Raw genomic sequence first — 21,052 nt, 5'->3', positions numbered from 1 at the left:
TGTGAGAACGTCCCGCCGCTCTCTGTATCCAGGCTTATGATCAGTAAGTGGTGATGCTGTGGTTCTGCGGTCTTCTGATTGGTTATCGTAATTATCTTCACACGCGCGCTGACAGCCAGAGCATCCCATCTTGTCACGCGCGTGTGAACCACCAGCTCCCGCCAAACGCCTTCTGCCACAATCTGCTTTAGGTATGTATTAAAATGAGCGTTGAAATGACGCGCAAATGGAATGCGTTTATTTATTAGAATTCAGTTGGCTTTTTTGAAGGGTGACACGTGTATTTCAAGGCGTTGCTCAAAAGAAATCGAACGATGGATTGCTCGTCATTGGGCTGAGTACGATAAAATAGGAGTTCTTTCCATAAATGTCAGTGGAATTTAGGATTTTTGAGGCATTTACAACTGGCTCATTACGTTAGTACGACCTGTTATTGTTTATTGCGAATTGTAGAGTCATATAATGCTCAATCTTGTAATAATATACACGTGTGACCTATTTTATAAGCTATACAGACTGCCCTTGTGTTATCAAATATGAGTTACAGTTATAAGAAAATGAGAAGTTACAGTGTTTCAATCTGAGAAGAATCATAATAGGGCAGAACTGAGCAACTGTAACACTATTCCTTTTTTTTTTGTTATTACAAATCATACTGTATGTTTAGTATAAATACTTAGTTTGAGAAATATTACGTCATAATAGTGATTTAAATGCAAGTATTACAGTTAGCCCAGCCCACCTCAAAAGTAACATCATCAGATTGTTTACTTGTTATTACTGATTTGTTTTCACCTTTTAAGTAAGGCAGATCTTTCAGCTGTCAGGGAGGGACCCGCATATGTGTAAATATGTGAAATGAGTTTAAATTCCTTTCCACGTGAATATATTGATTAGCTGGTAAGAGCAGTTTTCATCCTTGTTTTTTTTTTTTTGTGTGTGTGTGTGTGTGTGTGTGTGAAATGTTCAGTAGCCTGTTTTGAAGATTGATTTGTTGTAAATTTCTTTTGCATGTAGAAATTTCTCACCAACTTCATAGCCAATTTAGATTCAAAAGCATCAAACATTAAAACAAAATACTAGACATCCAAAATAATAAAAATAAGCAATCACTCTTTTATCAGGCAGAGAGAGACTCAACTGAGCATGTGCTGATTAAACGAGTCATAAATCTAGCTTGTTTGTGATTGAAGAGATGTAGTGTACTTTTTTTATATATATATATATATATATATATATAGTTTCTGTTTATTAGGTTCATTGAAATATTCTTGATCTTGCAAAAATTTAAATATCATAATTATCATTATTTATCCTGTATTTTTCTCACATCCAGTTACAGTTATGTATATGAAAACATGGAGCTGTCAAAGAGCGAAGACACTTCAGATGATTCAAAGAGGTCAAGTAAGGCACATGGTCGAAGTAAATGGCCTGAAGAGCACAAATCTCATAACACCCTGGATAATGGATTTGTGAATATACAAAGCACTGATAAAAGCCCATCCTCACCTGTGCCAGAAACTCTGGACATACTCTCTCAAGAGATTAGTGACACACTCTCAGAAGGTCATGTACGACTCCGCGGCTCTGTTAAAAGAAGCAGAACACATGACTGTGTGAGAGGAATGAGACTGCAGCAAACTGAGAGCCCTAGATACAAAGATGCGACTAACCGGCGCCATCACCATAAGCTAGTGACCAGTGTCAGCTTTTCAGGATTCGAGGCACCTCTAAGGTTGCTTCATGAGAATCGGGATACATCAGGCAGCAGTCACGAAATCATCGATTACCGTAACCTAACACCTCAAGTGCCCTTTGTGCCCTGCATAGCCAAATCCATTCCTAAAAAGAGGATCTCCCTGAGGAAGCCTAGAAAGGCCATTAAGGATTTGTTCGTTCACAAAAGACACAAACATGAGAAAGCTACTTCACCGAGTACACCATGCCATGTTGCAGGTGAAAATGTTCCAACATTGAAACGTACGAGGAAGACGGCAAGGCACAGAGAACATACTCTTGCAAGAAACAGGTACAATGATAATTTCAGTGAGACTCCCTCCGATTCTTCCAGTGAATGTTGTGCTAATGTCTGTGAGGATTCTGCCTCATTAAAAAGCTTTGGATCTCAGGCTGGTTGTGGTGAGATATTTGCTGATGATCTTGTATCTCATGAGGGCATCTTTAGCCCTGAGCGTGACAAAGATTCCTGTGAAGCTCCGAGGCGAAGCCCTACCACTGCAGGTTTCCAGGGAGGAAAGGAGTGTCTGGCCTCTCCAGCTCATGCTGAGGTCCTGGACATGTTTGGGTTGTGGGAAACCCTAAACAGAACTTTGCATTTAGGGCAAATCTCAAAAGCTACGGAACATGCAACGAAATCCACAACACCTATCATGAAATCACCTTCCACATCCACGTCTGAAGATGTAATGGTAAATACACCCCAATCTGTAGAATCTGAGTTCAGGGAACTTAATACTAATGTGGTAACTCCTAAAAGTGACAACCAAGGGAACACCAGTGATGAGGGCTACTGTGATTATGTCTCTCCTGGTTCTGAGGACCGCAGCAGAAGTTCCCTCACTCCAGTGCATTCCAACAAGATCCCTAGGGACACGTACAGTGGAGATGCTCTTTATGAGCTATTCTGTGACCCCAGCGAGACAGAAATTACCCCAATCTTTGATGATGACATCAACCTATCAGACAGCATTGTTGGCCAGTGCAGTGATTATCCATTATCCATGTACAGCTTCCATGTTGGAGCAGAGGAAAATCTTGCCCCACCTTTGGCTCGGGACTTTGTTGGTCAAGAGCTCCTGGAAAGTAAGTGGACGGGGAAGGATTGCTTACTAAAGCTTTGCGACACTGAGATATCTCTGGCTATGGGTATAGTTAACTGGCTGAAGCATAGGACAGACAAAAGCAACCCAACAGAACTAAGATCTTCACAAAGTAGCGCTGAAGGAGATTTTTGTCTGAGATGCAAAACCCAGTCAGCAAGGGTTAGAAAACCACCAAGAGGAGCAAGAACTGTTAACGGTAGAGGAGATACAATTCATTTTAAAGAGCCAAGGAAGCAAAGTGTTGGGGTTCTGCCCTTAAAATATGATGCAAACACAGTGATGTCAACCTTGGCCTCTCCAGAGAATCAACCCAAGACCCCAACGAGTGGTGTGTGTTTCAGAATATTCAATGTCGACTCTCCAATGACTCCAGGTGGAGATTTGCAGTCTCCAGTAGTAAGCTCCCCTGGCTCTGGGACAAGGTCTTTGTTTGTGTTGGCCATAAACAAGGAATCTCTTTGTGAATCTTGCAAGAGTTCCCTGAAAAACGGAGCTAAAGATCTGCACCTGTGCCGTTCTTGTATGTCCCTCATTGAGCACATCAAAACGTCAGACCTTTGGGCCCGTGCCAGTCTTCCCAGGTTCACTTTAACTCCACAGCCAATAACCAGAGATATACAATCCCCAGCCAGCACCTGCGGGATAGGAAGTGACATCAGCATAGCTTCCCTTGTTGAGCAGTGTGCTAGTCAGTTGTCTTCTATGAAGATCAACTTTACTCAAACTCACTCAAGCTGTGAGGTAAGAGATGTCCCTGTATCTGAGCAAAGGAACAAAGGACAATCTCAAAAATACCTGAAGTCAAAACACAAGAAAAGGCCAGTGGCAACTACCGAGAGAGCCTTGCATGCTAGACTTCGCTTGAGGCCATCTAGCCTTTCTGAAGATGTGACACCTTCCCTTTTGGAGACTGAGGGACTTGGCTTTGTCACTACTAATGCTTCCAATGATTTGGTGTTGGAAACGTACGGTTCATGTGCTGTTGAATCTGGTGACACAGACGTATATCAAGCAACCAGGCCTACATCTCTTCCTCTCATTGCCTCTGCCTCTTCTGAGTTTCCTTGCGGAGAGGACCACCACATCGACCATTTAAATGAGATTGCAGAGGGAACTCCAGCCAAAAAGAAGCACAGGTTGCGTCATCGCAAGAACGCTGCTGTGAATATTGAGGGATCATGCAGTGTCTTTCCAGAGGATAGGAAAGTAGAACGAAGATGCAGAATGAAGAAGTAAAGGCCATATTAAACAGGTGCTAGATCTATCTATCTATCTATCTATCTATCTATCTATCTATCTATCTATCTATCTATCTATCTATCTATCTATCTATCTATCTATCTATCTATCAGTGATAGCAGTGTAATATGCAAATAAAATATTTCGAATTTTTCAATATATTTGAACAAATTATTTTCTTAATATTTTGTTAAAATAAATATAATTATGCAATAATTTTTTTATATTATTTTAGATCCATGTCACACTGCAGGACACCGCTTCATGTCATGTTGACTACCCAGTTCTTTAATGTTTTTATGAAACTTTTCCAAGGCTGTAAATTGCAAGTGTTCACGCTCTTATTGTGGTTTAGGACATTTGGTCTTGAGTCTTGACATGCATAAAATAATTCATACTGTACATTTACATGTATTTGCTTGCTTTGTAGCTGTCCAAATAATTGCAATGTTATTGCAAGAAAAATATAGCTGAGAAAAGTTTCATTATTAATGACTGTAGGGGTGCTTGAGAAGAACCATATGCCTCAGAGGAAACATGTCACTTTAGTCCTTCATCCCGCTCTCACATTCTCACGTGGCTTGCAGGTATACTCACAGCAAGCATATTCTCCTTCATTTCACTCACAAACAATGGCAAGAGGTGAACAAATTGGCATGCTGTACTGTACAGGCTGTCAAGGGCTGCATCAGAGCAGAATGAGGTGTCAGACAGAAAGACACAACCTGTGATTATTTATTTATATCTCCCACCATCTTATGCTCTTTAAAGCTTGTTCAATGTAGTCTATGTAGTATATGATGTAATTCAGTGTCTGCCTATCACAACAGTGCAGAAGCATAATATTACAGATTTAAAACCTTTAAAACCTCTTCTCTTAATTACATCGTAAGGGAGGCAGTGGTCACTGTTTTGTGCTTGTGTCAGGGGAAGAGTTTGTGTCTCAGCATTTCAAGGCTTTCTGGGAATTATACTGCTGTAGCTGCATGGGTCAGCAGAGGTGCTTGAAGACTCTCATCTACAGTATGGGTTGTTTGGTGTGTGCGTCACTGAGCATTGATGGACTGCATTTGTAATTAGGATTTCAGGGGAGGGAAGGGTTTTAGACATTTGGTCTATTATTAGAACTCTCATGCAAAACTATACCACAAAAACAAAGAGCTGCACTGTCTACTGATTTACATTGATATGGATACTTTGAAAACGACATTAAGCAGTGGATTTGTTCCTTTAGAAATGACTTGCATAGCAGCTTCAGAGTTATACAGTAGTTCTCTAGGCGAGAGTGTTTGGTGTAAATCAATGAGCACTAAGGGTAGCAGAGCTGCTTTAGTGCTTCAAGGTCAGATATCCTCCCAACATTTCTGTGTCTTGTTACATATTTCAGCTGATATCTTGAAACCATAGCAACAGCACATAGATGGGAAAGCATTCAGTATATCGGCAGTGTACCAGCATGAGAGTGGAGATTGTATTGTTGTGTACAGCTTACATCATCACATATTACGTTTTACACATTCCACTAGAATACATTACAGAAATGAAGTCGTAAGGCTCTGATGCTGCAGCCAGCTAATTCTTTCATGCAATTGTTTTATGCGTCTCACATGTGTAGGGTTGTTTTGATTATGTTTTGCTAAGATCTAAAATAAAAACATGTGACATATGATAATTAATAATTTAAAGTCAGAATAGTGAAACAGAAAGTAAATGGAATTTGAGGAGAATAGCTTGTAAATAATTAAATAAGGCGCACACACACACACATTCTTGTACATCTATCTTCATGAGGACTTTCATTGACACAATGCAATCTCTAGCCGCTTACCCGTCACAACTAAGTGCCTAACCCGAACCCAATTATAACCTTATCCCTAAAACCAAGTCTTGACCCTCAAACAGGCCTTTAAAGGGGTCTCAGAAAGTGAGGACCGGCCAAAATGTCCTCACTTTACTCTCTTTTTCCTCACTCCAATGGTCTAAAACTCAAACTGGTCCTCACAAAGATTGATGTACAAGTACACACACACACACACACAGAGAGAAAAGACTGCAGGTTGTTACATGTACCTTCACTCAAAGAACGTGTGATGATCATGTGAATCTTCTAGATCAGTGGTTGTCAACCTTTTTGACTTAAAGTCCCCCACTTTCCAACAAAATATATTCACTTAAAGGAGTCATAATGTTGTGTTACCTTGGATACCCAAATGCTCTATTATAGTATTTTAGGCACTTCTAAAAAAGAAAAGTGGAAAAAAAATCAACACAGAGCCCCTCAGACCCTTATTTCTAAAGGCATTATTGTCTCGCGAGATCTGATGCGATGTTTTGGCTGTCGTGGACGGTCATTATAATAATGCAAATGAGGGGCGCGTTGATTGGTTGCAGGAATGTATTTGACTACTTCCAAGCGGTACAAAAACATAGACAAAATACTGAAATAGCTCAATAAATGTGACGGTACTTATTGTTAGTGAAATTGTAATCACAACCAAAGAAAAAAGAAAAAATACACCATTGCCAGATACATTCTTACAGAAGCCCCACTAACTGAAAGCTATTTCAAACTGCATGTTTTGCATGAGTTTGGCTAATAATGTTTAGTGGTATATTGTTTTCATACTTGCATTTAAACAGTTTTAGCCACTGAGCATGGACTCCTGTACCGTCACTACTGTAGCTGCTAGTGTAAAACAAAGTGGAAAGATGTGGCTAGCATTCGTAGAGTCCATTCCCCGTGTTTACCTCGAAGGTAACGTTACATACAATAGCCGCATTAGCAGTTAGCTGCTATTTGTTAACCACAGTAGAGCAATAAAAACACAGTCTTACCTTTTCAATTTCTGGCAAGTCCCTGATGGTTGGGATGGCACCTTTTCCCAAACGGAGCTTCGAGGCCAAGTTCGCCTGATACTGCCCCAAATTTGTAAAAGATTCCGGTGTAAAATGTTTAGCACACACACCTAACGATACGCCACTTGAAAGAGTTGTTGGGACAGCGTCATTAAAAATGAATTTCATCCACTGTTCCCTGATAGTTTCGTCCGTTTTTGGTAGATAAAACACATTTGCATGTTGTTTGTGGCAGTCACCCACAGAGCATCTCAGGTGTGCACTCGATTTCTCCATCTTTCTCGAGTCAACTAAACTGAATCTGAGGGGGAGAGGGGCGGGCTTCCCGCGGCATAGGTTTGCGGTGTCCATATTTGGTATATCCTCCCCCGTCTTGACGTCAAGAAGGGGAAGAAATCAAAATCTCGTTTTTTCGTGCGCGCGCACGTGGCCTATTTTACAAACCCCGAGGTAAACAAACGCTTCACTTTTAAATATCGGCTTCCCGGCCAGTGTATAATCATTATGCAATCATAACATACATTGATTCTCGTGGAAAAGTGAAATTTCTACATTATGACTCCTTTAAATATTTATTCTGGTGTTTCTGCTGTAATTATGACAATATTGCTTGGTTTCAAACCTTCAAACTGTGTTGATTGATGATGATATTAGATTAATTAAACACAATACATTTTGTGATTCTTAAAGCTGATTACACTATATATTTTAAATAAAAATATGGGAAGGGAACCACTGTTTTCGGTTCAGTGGCAGATAATGTTTCCTCTTGTGGAATTGTAGGAACATGTGAAGAACCAATCAACCTCTTCCATTTGAGATAAATAGCTTTTTCGCTAGATTGTTGGCAAGTAAACTGATTGTTTACCAGAAAATGCTGAACTCATCTTGAGTTCCACTGTCACTCTAATCAGCTAAAGTGGATTTTTACCCACCTTCAGTCTGCTTCTGTTCATAACAGAGCTGCTTTAGAAGATAATAAGCAAATAAAATAATGTCATTGTGACAGAACATAACCAGGACCGCATCAAGAGAGTGTGAGACAGGACTTTTTTTTTTTTTTTTTGCATTTTTTAGTCAAAGAATAGTTCAGTGTACAATAAAAATGTAGAGCTTGGTTTTCCTTAACAGGAAATGCATTTGAATGTTGGCCTGCCCTGAGGTACATTGCTCGTATTATTTTGGATAGTTATATCATGGTTTCGGGGTTGAACATGAGTAGTGAATGGTCTATTGACATACTTTTATTTCCTGTACAGCTCTCAGTGGATCTTCGCACAGCAGACAGCTGTTTTCTTGCATCTGGAAAATATGATTTGCAGCACAGTGGGGGACACAGTTCAGCCAAACATGTTTTATTATGTGATAGTAGAGGTGGACATGTTTGTTTTTCATTAACCTTGATAAGAATGAGAGGATTACAGATGAAACATTGCAAAAGTACCGATTGGCCACCATGTGGCAGTAGACCTTTGACAACCTATGCATGATTACAAAAAACCCAGTGTGAGCTTGAACAGAATGTTTAAACCACCTGCGTTTCTTCACCAAATTCTGACTAAGCCTGTCTGTATTTCCTCATACATTATCTTTCATCAGAGCAGGACATTTTCTACGCATGCTTGTCTCATCTGATGCTGCTCTCCAGCAGTTTCGGCTTGCAGCCAGAGGGGAAGAGGTTCATGTTGGCTTTGACTGGTCTATAATCCATCAGTGTGCTCCTGGGAGTGTTCTTAGCAACCCGGGAGCCACTACAGAGCAGATGTATAGAGCTGGCTGACTGCTACCCATTGAGAGAGGTGATGCTGAACAGGACTCTGTTCTGTTTTCTGGCTTAGGGAATAAGCCTCATGCTGTTAGTTTGGTTGCATGACACTACGGACGATTTAGTCCAGTGATGTGGGACACAATGGGGGACTGTGTCAATATTGAGGGATGGAATTAGGTTTTCGTGCAGGACATTGGGATGGAAAGGAAATAGACTTCACTGCTGGAACTGTAGACCCTTGATGCTTGCATAAAACAATCATTTGTCTCAAAGTATAGAGTCATTTATCTGGTGCAGCTGCTTCAAATAATTTGCAAAGACATGAGTGAAATTTTGTCTCTTTAGATGTTGAAAGTGAACTAGATTTGTAAATAATAGAATCACAGCATGAATCTCACGGATTTCACCCCAAAATCGTAAGAAAATGAGAAATTATATTTTTTACATAAAGAACAGGACATTTTTACATGACGATTAGAGATGTCCTGCCTAAATTCTCATTACTGTAATGTGTAAAAATGTATTATTCAGTCTTTAAATTGTAATGTGTTGTACTTTTGTATGTACAAATGTAATTATAAAGGTACATCAGTGTATTGGTTCATTCATTTATGCCAATTTATAAAAGGAAATTGTATTGGGACAGGATGATTTTTATACTCTTAAGAATGTTTTCTTAATCTAATATCTTAATTTGAGAAAAAAGAAAGTTGTTTATTTTTGGTATCTTATATAAAAAAAAAATGTTTTTGCATTTCTTGGTGAGATTCAACCTTTGAGCTACTTCTACATGAACATGTTTTTGTTATTTATTATTTCTCCTGTACAGATTCTGATTTTGTGGATCCTGCCTGTCTCGAACTTGTTTCTTCTGTCCAGTACCTCAGCCCTCCGGGAAGCCTACCAGCTGTCAAAGTCTCTATATCTTTCCTCAAGAAATCTGACATGTTTGCTCATTTTACTGTCAACTCAGCAACACTGTCAGCCTGGAACAACAACAGGTCTGTTGATCCGTTTGTTGGAGAAGTAACATTTGTCTGAAACCTGTCGTATCAGTGTTTTTCTCTCTCCATAGTTCTTCTGCAATCACTGCTATTTTTTATTGCAAGTTTATTACTGGAGTTTTCAAACCAAGGATCAAAGACATACTAGTGCAATAACTTTAACACTTTATTAATGTCCAACGGACACATTTTAAACTTGTGTTAATAGAGAAAACTTTTTGAAACTACAGTTCACTTACGGAATTTAAAATACATTGTGGGAAGTTATACTTAGGTTGTTTTTGCATATCGAAACAATCTAACTAGCTATTTGAAAAGCTCTATTCTGGAGTTTGGAAGAGAAAAGGCCAATTTCTTTTAAAGGATTGGGACAGCTGGAGACATTGCAATGGAATCAAGTTTGCATTTTCATTTGTCCAATTACGGATAATTGTGTATCGGTGAATAAATGAGGTAAAGTAGGCCTTTGAAAGAACGCCTCTGATCTGGCTGATGTGACCAGAATTGATGAGTGCAACCAAAAAAAGGCTCCATTCATACATAGTAGGCCTCTTCACAAAGAAGGCAGGTGGCACTTTTACTTGTCGTCTTTGTCCATTTTGGAATGCAATTCTGCCAGTTCGGCCCTTTTTTTTAACTTGGTAAATACTTCACCTCAACAACTAAACCTAGACCGCGAAAGTCCAGCTGGGGTTGTTTTTGAACAGAATTCCCATAAAAACAACCCCTGGTATGACTATTCTATATATGTCTTCACATCTATCTTTGAGCAGACAGTTATCTGCTTAAATATAGACGTCTGCACATCTATATTGAGGTAGATATCTGTTAACATTGAACTTAGTTAACAATATCTGTTAACATTGAACAACTATTTGGGCCATTATTATTCTCTTAATGGTGATGGATGTGTATATAAATAAACCAAAATGTCATATTTTGAAAGGATAAAATCGAAGTTAGATACCAAGGAAATGGTACCTTATAGAAGTGTCTGTATATGCATGCAATCATTGCTCTAATCAAAAATAAGCCAATTTCGAAAGAAGCCCTTTCTGCCAAAACCTTAGCAGCTATTAGTAAAGTATTAAATTTCAGGGCCTCAGCCTGTTTTTCATTAGATCAGCATCAACCGTAACAACATCTGGTACAGGGTGGGTGTCAGTATTGAAGGCAATGATAATCCTCAGTAAAAGCACTGTAGTTTGGCATTAAAAATGTTAGCATTAAACAGAAGCTTTTCAGATAGCTTACTTGTTTTCATATTATTTGATATGGTAAAATTGAATTGTTATATCTGTGTCGCTGTATTTCTTGTAAAGATGTAATTATATTACTTCTCAGGATAAGCTGTCAAAATCCAAGAATTAGATACAGATAATAGCATGAAATACTCACAATATCCTAACAATATGAATGACTATATTGCAAAATGATTGTGTTGCATGATTTTGTAGGCTATATAAACTATGTAAAGTGCAGATATTGTTGGAATGGAGTATATTAAAAAAAAAAGAAAAAAGAAAAAAAAGAAGACGGTTATTTTGTCACCTCTTAGTGCCATTATATTCTTTTAAAGACAGGGCAGCTGACAATTATCATAGTTCTGTGCAATATTTATATTGATGTGCTTGCCTCACTGTGTATTAATAAAAACCCATTTATGAATCCATGTGCATTTACATTGTCTTTTTGTATTTGTAGTTGATTTCAAACTCAGATGGTGGCTCTTTTCCAAAGCAGATAAGCTGAGGTGTCAGCACTGTATGTACTGACTAGCTCAGACATTGCTTAATAGACAGAACAATAGCAAAGCAAACAACAGTAACTGAACAGAGGCCTGGCGCCGGCCGTGCTTTAAGACAAAATCACATCAACAAGTCTGGGATTGAATTTGGGTGTTAAAACAACTTTGCAGAGCCATTAACTTTACAATAATGTCATGTAATACAATAAAGAGCTTAATGTTTTTATGTCCAGGGTTTTCAACCAGAGGTCTGAGAAGATACTGCACATGGGGACTGTAGGAAATAAAAAATGATAAATAAATCATGATATCTCTCACTATTTGAAAGAACATTAACTTTGATGATCTTAAACTATAATGTAATAATAATATTTATTGTTTTTAATAAAGTGTTAGGGGTCCCTTTATGGATGAGGGTCCTTGGATTGGCTATGTGAAATCACTCAGAAAACAGCTTTTTGGTATTGTGGCGAACTTCTTTACACAGGCAAAAAAACACACCTATTATTGTATAATTATGCTTAAAATACCAACCGACCTCATATAATTCAAACCGCATTCTGTACTGAAGTTGTTTACAGTGCAAGCAAGCGTGCGTAGATAACTTAGTTTGATTGATTTGAATTTGAGTGTTTTAGTTTGTCGCGTCGCGCTGTTTGCGTAAACGAAGTGTTTGATTGGTCTATTGGGCGTTGACGTCAGAATTCCCTCTGCAATTCACGCTCGAACGCTCGCAGTGTTTTCAGATTCGCTGTTCATAATGCTGTTCGTCGCGTCGCTCGTTTACGATGTACTGTAGATGGAGGAGGTGTTGGATCTGAAACTCTGCCTCCTGTCTCCCCCCCCTGACTGTCACAGACAAACAACGTGGGACGCTGGAATTTGTTATACCACACCAGAGACTTTTGCACTGCTTTTTATACACCGTCGCGTCACAAGTAAGTTACATCTCGCGTTTCGCGGAGCTGGAAAATATGTGTTAACTACTGACAGCGATGAAATAAACATTGCACTATCACCTGCGGTTGAGTACTCACAAATGTCACGCGCTGTTCAAGAGCCTTTGCCTTCTATGACATTCAGATGACTTGATAACAACCAACATGAAGCAGACAGGAACAGTTAGAACGGTTTGCCTGTTTTAAAGAACTTTTAAACTTGTTGAAGTCATTGTAAACATGGAAGAGCAAGACGCTGGGAACGGTACTGGGACGCATGGCTGTGAACTGGAGCGTTCTGCTGGAGACGAGGGACTGGATGAGGTGCAGATGCATCTCGCCTGCTTACCGGAGCGATACATGAGGGCTAAGTTTTCCCTCTCCGCCTACATATTTTGTTGGACAGTTGTGAAGTTGTGTCAGGTAAGGCATGCTGCATTTGAAAACACAATTTGAAGTAATGAACAATATTTAAACGCTCCACAATAAAGTCAGGCCCAAAGTTGTTAACCGTCTGACAGTAATGATGTTCTGCATACTAGTCTGGAATATTTACATAAATCAATACTATTTTCTTTTTATTTGGGTAGTTGACACATAATATAACATCTAAACTGTCATCAATAACATACACTGCAAACTCAGTATTTTAGTCTTGTTTTACGGTAGGCTACAAATTAAATATTCTTAAAAGTTCTTAAAGATACTTGAGAAGCAAAATGACATGATATGATATTTTTTTTTAATCAAAATTAAGTGACTATGCTTAAAACGAGAAGAAAAGCTGCCAATGGTGTAAGAATAATAAACTTTTCCTGCTTTGAAGTTTATTTTTCTGACCAATTGGCAGATATTTTTTGTAAGAACACTATAAACTCAAACTTAATTTTGATACATTTTTCAGAAAACAAGACTTAATATCTTAAGTCATTTTGCTTCTCAATTAAATATGTCATGCTTTAAGAATGTTAAATATCTGTACTGAAAAACAAGACAAAAATACTAAGTTAGAAAATATCTATATTTTAGAGAGAAAGTGTATATATCAGTGTTTAAGTGTTTATATCATTTTAAATTGATAATTATTTTCACCATTTTTGTGGTAGTTAACTGCAGAATGAAAAAACAAAACAAATTAATAAGTAAAAATGTTTGCCTCTCAAATAATGTCATAAAAACCGTAGGTATAATTATTATATTATATATGGGTTTTTCAGCCTGTGCAAACTCAGGGTGCCATTTTCTCAGAAATATTGAATAACTTTCATTAATAACTTCCCTTTTAGGGGAATTAGAGAGGGATATTTCGCATGTACTGTACTTGACAGCTGCTTTTGTAATAGTAGGCTATCTAAAGCAGTGGTTCTTAACAGTTTTTAATCTCAAAATATTCATCATAATCATATGTCATAATTTTTTTTTTATAAATTCAAAAATATGTCAGTTTTAATTTTGTGCTTCTTTTTACTAAATTGTACTCATTTTATGATTTACTGGTTGACACCAACTAATCTAGAGTATGGTCTTGTTCATAACAGATGGTGAAGATGTGCCTCACAGTAGATTCACTCCTTAGAAAGTTAAAATTGCTTTGAGTGGAGTCAGACCCTCCACCTGCTTCAACCCAGGGGGTCTGTTAAGCTCATCAGTATTTAACTATTTACCCCTTCCCCTCAATCGCACCCCTTTTATACCCTCAATCGTAACATGGTATGAGGCAGTTGAAAGGTGTGACATCATCATCACTCTGGCTATTGTATGGCCATTGAAAAGTTGTGGGGGGTCTGTGAAAAGTAAGGATTATCTCCTTAAAATTGCCAGGGTCGTCTGTAATTGTAATGGTTATGATCTATGCCCTTGATTAAATCATAGCTGATCTGATCTCCTTGAGCCTAACAAATGAATTCAAAACTCAAAAGATAAGCGATTTCCAATTAAGCAACAGATAAATTCGACCTATATATTTTTTTGTATTGGCTCCACATTTGCCAGGAAAAATGCAGCCAAATCCTTGAACCTGTTCCAACACTGGAGTGTTTCTTAGGGCACTGGAATGGCTGGCTGACTGCATCCATGCACTATCCCCTCAACCAGCCTTTGAACTGCTGCCATTTGAACCTTTCCATGAATGCAACAGCTGTAAATCACAAGCACTTCTCAATGACCTATTAGGGGTTTATCTGGGGTTTAGCATCTTTTATTCTAAGCAAGGCGTAGCTAAAGAACATCTGCATGCCCAAACTTCAGCAACAAAGTGGTTTGTTGGATTCTTTAGGGAATAAAAGACTACAGTTTGTATTATTAGTACTTTTTTTGTAGACTCTATTATTTCAATAAGCTTCAGCGAGCCTATTCCTGTATGGCTTCCTAATGTATTTGGATAAAATCGGACAACTTAATTAGGATTAATTGAAGATGATATCAATCCTGAATCTACACTCTTTACCTTTTTAGCATTCTTGCAATGAAACAGAACCGGCTGCCTTAGATCACAGCCCAACCTTGAACTGGTTTTAATTGTTTTGATTGGTTAAGAATGAACACCGACTTTAAAGTGCAGCAGGATCTTTTTTAAAATAGTGGAGAACCATATGGATGGCTGGTAGATCAAACAAAGGCATGTATTTATTAAGACATTTATGACTGAACAAGAGTTGCACAAGAAACAGTAGCTTTTAACAAGCACCATGGGTTAGCTGTTTCTGTTTAATGTTTATTTGGTAACATTACTTTTAACTACAATTGGCTTTAAAAATAATTTCATTGCAAGAGACCTTTTTTACCTCAAAAGAAGTCATAATACTGTAGGCATGTGTGCTGTGCATTAAAAACATATTTTTACCTCACCCTAAATAGACACTAAAATGTCTTATGATTGTTTCAGTTGTGCCGTACCAGTTCCTTGTGGTTTATGTTCATGTCAACAATTTGAGGCTAATTTAAGGCTAATGCGTGCCTTGCTTATGTTCTGTTCAGAATTGTTGGTACTTCAAAACACACCTTGAAACTGTCTTGTATGTTTCCTTTTTGTGTGTTTCCAGAGATTAAGCCCGTCGGCAGTTCTTCCCCAGGTAAGTTCTTTCTTTTGAGTCAGAGATTGATGAACCTGAAAACCCCTAAGTCACATGCACTAAATCATTGCCATAATTCTCATTCACTTAATTTAGATCATTTTAACGCTGCTGCATTGCAATAGTTTGAGCTCATTGTCTTAATAAATGCACAATACTGTTAGATCTGCCTTTTTCCATTTAATATGAGGATTCATTCATTTGAATTTAATCCCACAAAGCGTCATTCAGCCAAAGGGTTTGATGTAATCATTGAGGATCAAGCATGCACCATCAGGACATATTGTACATTTTCCCCATATACACTGCCAACAGCCTATCTGCCTTCACCCCTGCAGAGGCTGTGCCTCAACTTGTCGGATGATGCTAAGGAGTTATGCAATGCTTTGAGGTGTAGTGTCTGCAGATGGTTGGTGCACTCTCCTGTCACAAGAAGATTTGCAGTGTGTTGTGTTGCTCTAATCAGGCATGAACAGGCCAGAAAATGATGTTGGTTTTATGCATCGCGGTTTAAGGCAGTGTTGCCTCTTAGTAAATGGAATTATTAGTCCTGATAGTTTACCACTCTTTCCTACACCAGTAGTTGCTGATTCCTGTCGCACAATTTGTTTGCTTCCATTCTTGTTTTATTGAAATGTTGCCTAATATTGTTGCGTAAATAATGAATAGGTTGTTCATATAGTCATTCTGAATGCTTGTTCCCAGGTGCTTGTTAGTTTTTGCTGTAACATTGACTTGATTTTGTTGGCACTAATGATGTAATTTTAAGTCAGTTATGTTATGTCAGGGGTGAGGTTAAACCATTCAGCTTAAGTGTTTGTATAATTGGAGGTTATATGTAGTTTTAGTTCATCTGCTGCTGCACATGTAACATATATGAAATAACCCCTCGTAGGCAGATCTATACAGGTGGAGCTGGGGAAGATGGAGGGTGCTCTGCAGACTGGTAACAGCAACACTACCGGTATTTGAGTGTTGAGCAGGACCTCATTGGCCACTCATTGGATCTAGAGTTTCATGCCAGTACTTGGTATTTATGTTCAGCAAAATAAGGCAATTTGATCTAGAGAATCATAGCCTGTAAATCCCACCCATTCAAATAGCTTTTGGTGAATTTAAACTGGATAATTGGCATCTTGCATAATATAAATGACATAGGAAATAGGACTGCATACATTTTGATATTTTGTACCTCAGCAATGACAACCTTAACCCTGTAAAGCATTAAATATGCTTATATATATTATATATATTTTTTTTAAATGGGACTGTTATTTGAACCCTTAGACAGAATAAAAAAAAAAAAAATCTTAAAAAAAAGTCTGTACATGTCTGTTGTTGTTGAGTGTCATATTTGATACATTAGGCTTTTGTGGCTCATAGGTGAACATGGAGCTCATACGTGAGAAGGCCCAAACTGAGCAAAAACGATGGAATTCGATGCAGTTTCTGATATTTATATGGCCGGAAATTATACATTTTAATAAACCATTGAGATCATTGTAGCAGACTACTTACAGAAAATACATATACGTATCAGTTGTTACTCTGTATCTCCCAATAATTTGTCTGATAAGATGATATTTAGCCTAAATGCTTAGTTTTATGATTAAAGCTCTGTAGTTTTTGATTGCCGTGCACTACACTGATGATTGAGAAATGTCCAAATAAACATTCCTCAAAAGCCTGATATCATATTTGATACATTTTAACATGATCTTTCTAAAAAGGAATGATAATTAAGTAAACCTAATCTAAAACTAAAGTGTTCATCTTGAAATATTTCTAACAATATTAAAGTTATTTTCACATTTACCTTTTTAGAATTACAGTAAAGGCCTTTTACTTGCTGAAAAGTACGAACCCTCAATCTAACAACAGAAGGCATGTAGTAGATTGTGTACAAGAGGTTTTTCAGCTTACAGGTGTGAATTTATTTGACCCATTAATCCTGGCATATTTGTTGTTCTTCTGGTTGGTTGAGTAGTGAAGGATTTGTCACACTTCTTGGTTCTGTGGTTTTGAAGTGCAGGTTGTTAGATCTGTGCCATGCTGATTTGATTTTTGTGCCAACTGACCATAAAACCTTTTATTGTGAGCTCAAATATGGCTCTTTTGAGTGCCATCCTCTGTTTAACTCATTTGAGTGATAGCATCTACCCTCCTTCATAGGCTAGTATTATGCAGAGCTCTTGATATAGTTAACAGCAGCACCTTTGCTCCATTCTCCACTACTGAACTTTGTATATTCCACAGAACGTTCTTGGCGTCGCTTTGCTTCTGCACAGATCTTATTCATGCTGAGTGTTTGAGGCGCAATCTTTCAGGCCTTGTCTGAGTGATTAATGTAGCTTTCTGTTCTTGATAATTGAGCCAATAAGGCCTTTTGGAACATCCAGACATGCTTTGGCTGTACCTTTTGCGTAATTTTCTTCAATAAAGCAGTTATGAGCTTATACGATCACTGATACACTATCAATCAAAATTTTGGGGTCGGACTCTGTAAGATTTTTTTTTTTGTTGTTCTTTTATGCTTACCAAGGCTTCATTTATTTGATCAAATGTATCAATAAAAAGTCATATTGTGAAATATTATTACAATTTATTTTAGTGATTGATTATTATAAAGTTTACATGAAATGGAAAATCAAAATAATTAAATTTGTAATTCAGTAAAATATATAAATTTTCTCTAATCATACGCATAGTTTTATATAAATGTATGTATGTAAAATAATTATTTGAATAATGAGGCGTGTTATACTAAATAAAACTTTAACAGTGAAGGTAAAAACAGTTGCCTTTAATGAAAGGGATTTTGCAGGAGATGAAATACTGGTAGAATTTCATGCTTTTCCAGCTTAGCTCCAATCTGCCTCTTCATGTCTCAACTTGTACCTATTTTACAGTAATCAACTCAGCCAAGTGTCACTTAAATCATCTCCTGGGCCGTTTAGCCTTTGAGTGTTATGGGTGTCTCTCAAAATACAGGGTGACATTTAATTTAAAATAGGTCTGAGTGTTTAAGAATGTTGACATTAAACCTTCGGGATTTCACTTTGTACAAATGCATATTTGTATATTTTTATATCGATCTAATGGTTCCATCTGCGCAGTTTGGACTTATGAAAATCATGGGTTATATATACAGAGTATGTATTACAAAGTATTTACATGCTTTAAACGGCATACTATTATACTCAGCGAGCCTGGAGACATATTCTTGGATTTCTGGTCACATGCTCCTCTGAAGTATGCTTTGAAGGGCTGTGCTAGAAGCTAGAAGCATGAGTTATAATGCCACAAACATGCAAATAATGCTACATCAGTCATAAACTCCCACATTAACTCTAATAATAGTCCGTAATCACCTAAAGTCCCGGCATTGCCCTTCTTGTTTGCGGACCGGAAGAGTAACCTGTCACACTCCTGACCCAGTGCTGAACCTCAGAGCTGGCTTTAGAGCGCTGCATTGGCTGCGGCAAACTCTCATGTGGCGAGCGGATGATAGCCGCGCACTGCCAGGGTAAACTTCTCCATGGGTAAAGTTCTCTGGATGCACGCTCCATAATTACTCTCCTTAGACTTCTTTAGACAATGGGTTAAACACTACTGTACTCACTAAAAATGTCTGGGAACCACAGAGATGTGAAAAGAGGAGCTAAAGAGAGTTGGCAGTAGTTGTGTTGTTTCTATGCTTCGGATCTTTCCTCTGTGGATTAACTGGAATGACAGTGTGTTTTGTCCGCGCATTTGAACTTCAGCGTAGTGTCGCATTTTTTACGTGGTCCGATAATCAGTCAGGCATCGGAAAGAGCTCCTCATTATCATGTACCGCCCCAGTTGCATTGTGACCTCTTTCAGCTTCTGACTGACAACTTCCCTCTGTGCTCGCTCCCCCTCAACCCGCCCAACACCGAATAACTGATTTTGATCACTCGCAGTAATAAAAGTCACATGCCTGCCTGGAACAATGGCCTTTCATTTGGTGGCTGCATTCATTACGACCATGATATGTTAGTATTTAGTGCAAGATTCATGCTTCATGCTAGGTGAGACAGAGACAGAGAGAGAGAGAGACAGTTATTCAGGGGTATTCGTTATGGCCTAAACAAAGAGATCTGGAAGTGCTTGCTTTTCTTTTCATTCCCTCTCCTTTTAGAATAAAGCGACTTCTCACGCACACTCTTCTTCTTTGGAGTTAGTTGCCACAGGCGAAGGGCTGCAGGAGGTGTGCCAGCTTTGTACTGGCAAGTTGTTTATTTCCTTTCACCTTGAAGCACTAGAACCTGCACATATGAAAGCTGACCTGTGTATAATGGTTTTTGTTGAGTGATTTAAAAAAAAGTGGGTTAGTTGTAAACCTAGAAAACAGAAATTACAACACAATTGGATTAAAATGACATTTTAGTGATAGTAATAACAAAAGACTGTCAGTCTGTGCATTAGTGGTGGGAATTTTTCAGTGATGGGTGTCCGGTTACATCGTTAATGAATCATTGATTCAACCAATTCATTCAAAAACAATCAATTCAGGAATGAATCACGCAAACGAGTCATTGAATTATTCACTTAACCGATTCATTCAAAAACACTGATTCTTTCAGGTAAGTCACTGTTGTGTTCATGAGGACTTTAAAGGGACAAGTGAGCGAAGAATTAATGGGCAGTGTTACTTAATAAGTTACTTAATACGACAAAAAACACTGCTTATTTTGTGAAACACCGCTCTAAATAACTGAGGCGAATCACTCCCTTTCACTTGAAAGAAAGCGTTTTATATTCCTTCCTCTATTGTCCACCTGACCTTCACGTTTTATCTCTTTAAAATATAGCACTTGTTTGCGTAAACCTCATGAGGATACACTGCCATGCAAACACCCTGTAGTTAAAATAAATGGAGCGCACAGACTTTACCTGTAAAACCGCTCTGAGAAATGATTAGCATCCTCCAGGAGAAAAGGAGGAGGGAACCCGCTCCCCTGCGATTGGTCTCTCTCGGTCTCTTTATTCAGAAAACCTGAATTTCTTAGCGCCGTTAGGCTGTCCTGACTGGCCCTTTTCTCTTATTCAGTTTTTTTCCTCCCTCTTTCACTCTGTGTTTTGGGATGGGCTTCCTCCTTCCTCCTCCTTTGTTTTCGTGTCACTGTTTGAGCCACAGGCTGTGGAGTGAGTGAACTGGAAGTCTCAGTGCTTGAGGAGCAGTCAGGGGCGATGAATGGACTCTGGGAGCCAGTCTGGCTGAACTCAGATCAGCTTTCTGAGAAGAGTGGCTGTTAGGATGCCAAACAGAGGCTGTGACCACAGAGACATGGCACAGGTATGTCTGAGAAACTACTTGATGTAAATCTTCTTGTGGTCAGTTTAGCAATCCATTTTCTTTTTGGACATGAGGTGACTAATTGTCATCAATGTTTCTCAGTTTCTGTACTTCAAAAGTATCATTGATGCACACTTTTTACAGCGTAGACACCTGTATATGGGTCAAACACATTGTTCTTTGTTCAGCCATGTTATTTTACACCACGCTGTAATGTAGCTGCCAATGTTTTTTTTGTTTTACGCTGAGAGGTTGGAAATTGG

The 21,052-nt window shown here is 38.3% G+C and overlaps 2 protein-coding genes across 4 annotated transcripts in view; both read left to right on the top strand.

Annotated features, from left to right (window-relative positions):
* Positions 1–110: 110 nt before the first annotated feature.
* Positions 111–9,639, top strand: amer3 (APC membrane recruitment protein 3). Its single transcript, XM_084410212.1, has 3 exons — positions 111–191; positions 1,337–4,098; positions 9,539–9,639. The coding sequence occupies exon 2, from the start codon at positions 1,359–1,361 to the stop codon at positions 4,080–4,082; it is 2,724 nt and encodes a 907-aa protein (XP_084266338.1). The 5' UTR covers positions 111–191; positions 1,337–1,358; the 3' UTR covers positions 4,083–4,098; positions 9,539–9,639.
* Positions 9,640–12,106: 2,467 nt separating this feature from the next.
* arhgef4 (Rho guanine nucleotide exchange factor (GEF) 4) overlaps positions 12,107–21,052 on the top strand; it is an 80,086-nt gene continuing 71,140 nt past the window's right edge. For 2 of the 3 annotated variants that reach the window (XM_084410207.1, XM_084410204.1), the window contains exons 1-2: positions 12,107–12,821; positions 15,440–15,469. In XM_084410207.1, the coding sequence (XP_084266333.1) occupies positions 12,639–12,821; positions 15,440–15,469 (213 nt within the window). In that variant the 5' untranslated portion in view covers positions 12,107–12,638. Of the gene's footprint in view, positions 12,822–15,439; positions 15,470–20,597; positions 20,790–21,052 lie in introns of those variants that run through there. The other variant, XM_084410206.1, reaches the window with a different exon arrangement.

Source organism: Rutilus rutilus (assembly GCF_951802725.1).
Source record: "Rutilus rutilus genome assembly, chromosome: 6".
Classification (NCBI taxonomy): Eukaryota; Metazoa; Chordata; class Actinopteri; order Cypriniformes; family Leuciscidae; genus Rutilus; species Rutilus rutilus.
This window is presented reverse-complemented; position numbering and strand designations above follow the sequence as displayed.

What these genes read in the sequence shown, in the direction of transcription:
- amer3 (XM_084410212.1), top strand. Translation starts at nt 1,359, where the DNA reads ATGGAGCTGTCAAAGAGCGAAGACACTTCAGATGATTCAAAGAGGTCA.